The sequence below is a fragment of the Electrophorus electricus genome, chromosome 14 (genome assembly GCF_013358815.1).
Source record: "Electrophorus electricus isolate fEleEle1 chromosome 14, fEleEle1.pri, whole genome shotgun sequence".
In the NCBI taxonomy this organism is placed as follows: domain Eukaryota; kingdom Metazoa; phylum Chordata; class Actinopteri; order Gymnotiformes; family Gymnotidae; genus Electrophorus; species Electrophorus electricus.
Genome location: NC_049548.1, coordinates 21,366,897 through 21,369,396, shown reverse-complemented (window position 1 = coordinate 21,369,396; position 2,500 = coordinate 21,366,897). Strand labels below are relative to the sequence as shown.

Sequence of the window (2,500 nt, the reverse complement as noted above, 5' to 3'; positions counted from 1 at the left end):
ATAGATAGTTGGTCTCTCTCTTGGTGTAGATAGTCGGTCTCTTTCTCTTGTCATAGGTAGTTGGTCTCTATCTTGGTGTAGATAGTCAGCCTCTCTCTTGGCGTAGCTAGTCAGTCTCTCTCTTGGTGTATGTATTCGGTCGCTCTTGGTGTAGATAGTCGGTCTCTCTCTTGGCATCGATGGTCGGTCTCTCTTGCCATAGATAGTCAGTCTATCTTGGCGTAGATAGTTGGTCTCTCTTGGCATAGATAGTCGGTATATCTTGGTGTAGATCTTTAATATGTATAGGTGTGTGGATATTGATTGGCTTTCATCTTGGGCATAGGTGATTTTTTTTATTAATTTAATAATTATCACTATGGCAACCATATGAATAAGGGTTAAATACAATTCTGCACATTTTGTGTGGCGTAGCGCAGTTACCATTAAGTTTTATAAATCTGGCCTACCATGGCTTTATATAATGTCCATTTTATTTATAATGTTAGAATGCTCTGTTGGTGTTTATAATGCTTTGTTGGTGTTTAGAATGTTATAATGCTTTGTGTGTTTATAATAAATTGTTGGTGTTTAGAATGTTATAATGCTTTGTTGGTGTTTATAATGTTAGAATGCTTTGTTGGTGTTTATAATGTTAGAATGCTTTGTTGGTGTTTTCTAATGCTTTGTTGGTGTGTATAATGTTAGAAAGCTTTGTTGTTGTTTAGAATGCTTTGTTAATGTTTATAATTTTATCATGCTTTGTGTGTGTTTGTTATAAGGCTTTGTTGGTGTTTATAATGTTAGAATGCTTTGTTGGTGTTTATAATGTTTTGTTGGTGTGTATAATGTTAGAATGTTTATGTGTGTTTATGTTATAATGCTTTTTTGGTGTTTATAATGTTAGAATGCTTTGTTAGTGTTTATAATGCTTTGTTGGTGTGAATAACGTTATAATGCTTTTTTGGTGTTTATAATGTTAGAATGCTTTGTTAGTGTTTATAATGCTTTGTTGGTGTGAATAATGTTAGAATGCTTTGTTGGTGTTTATAATGTTAGAATGCTTTGTTGGTGTTTTCTAATGCTTTGTTGGTGTGTATAATGTTAGAAAGCTTTGTTGCTGTTTAGAATGCTTTGTTAATGTTTATAATTTTATCATGCTTTGTGTGTGTTTGTTATAAGGCTTTGATGGTGTTTATAATGTTAGAATGCTTTGTTGGTGTTTATAGTGTTATAATGCTTTGTTGGTATTTATAATGCTTTGTTGGTGTTTATAATGTTATCATGATTTATTAGTGTTTATAATGCTTTTTGGTGTTTATGATGTTTTGTGTTGTTTATGATGCTTTGTTGGTGTTTATAATGTTCTTTTTTGTGGTGTTTATAATGCTTTGTTGGTGTTTATAATGGTAGAATGTTTTGTTGGTGTTTATAATGCTTTGTTGGTGTTTATAATGTTAGAATGCTTTGTTGGTGTTTGTAATGCTTTGTTGGTGTTTATAATGTTATCATGATTTATTAGTGTTTATAATGCTTTTTGGTGTTTATGATGTTTTGTGTTGTTTATGATGCTTTGTTGGTGTTTATAATGTTCTTTTTTGTGGTGTTTATAATGCTTTGTTGGTGTTTATAATGGTAGAATGTTTTGTTGGTGTTTATAATGCTTTGTTGGTGTTTATAATGTTAGAATGCTTTGTTGGTGTTTGTAATGCTTTGTTGGTGTTTATAATGTTAGAATGTTTTGTTGGTATTTCTCTCTGTCTGTAGCTCCGGGGGCTGTTGGCCACCTGAGTTTCACTGAGATTCTCGATACGTCTCTGAAAGTGAGCTGGAGAGAGCCCCAAGAGAAGAATGGCATTCTCACTGGTATAGTAACATTCTCACTGGAATGGTAACGTTCAGGTGTCTCTTTCTCTCTTTCTCTCTTTCTCTCTCTCTCTCTCTCTCTCTCTCTCTGCATAACTTTTTATCCTTTTTGTTGTTTCGATGTTTTTATGAGTTGATAAACGACCACAATATTTTATGCATGTCTTATCATTTATCTTTAGCTCACTGTTTAGAAGGTTAAATTGATTATTGTGTGTTTCAGGGTATCGGATCTCATGGGAAGAATATAACCGCACTAACACGCGTGTCACACACTACCTACCCAATGTCACACTGGAATATCGTGTAACGGGACTGACAGCTCTCACCACCTACACCATCGAGGTAGCGGCCATGACGTCTAAAGGCCAGGGCCAGCTGTCCTCCTCAACCATCTCCTCTGGAGTGCCACCAGGTAATACCCCACGCCCCTGATAATACCCCACACACCTCGCACACCTGGTAATAACCCCCCCACATACACACACTCACACACATGTGCGTGAGCAAACACACACACACACACAAACAAACATACACACACATACACATGTACGCACGCACTGACACATAAGCAAACACGTAGTAATTTGAAAACAAGTGGATTTTCTGCAGTACATCCTATGACCATTAGATGTCACTGCAGTGCTGCAAA

General features: G+C 35.6%; 1 protein-coding gene across 2 annotated transcripts in view; it reads left to right on the top strand.

Moving 5' to 3' along the window:
- sdk2b (sidekick cell adhesion molecule 2b) overlaps positions 1-2,500 on the top strand; it is a 200,908-nt gene that overhangs the window by 167,584 nt on the left and 30,824 nt on the right. For both annotated transcript variants that reach the window (XM_035533472.1, XM_035533471.1), the window contains exons 20-21: positions 1,747-1,845; positions 2,069-2,260. In XM_035533472.1, coding sequence (XP_035389365.1) covers positions 1,747-1,845; positions 2,069-2,260 — 291 coding nt within the window. The remainder of the gene's footprint in view (positions 1-1,746; positions 1,846-2,068; positions 2,261-2,500) is intronic.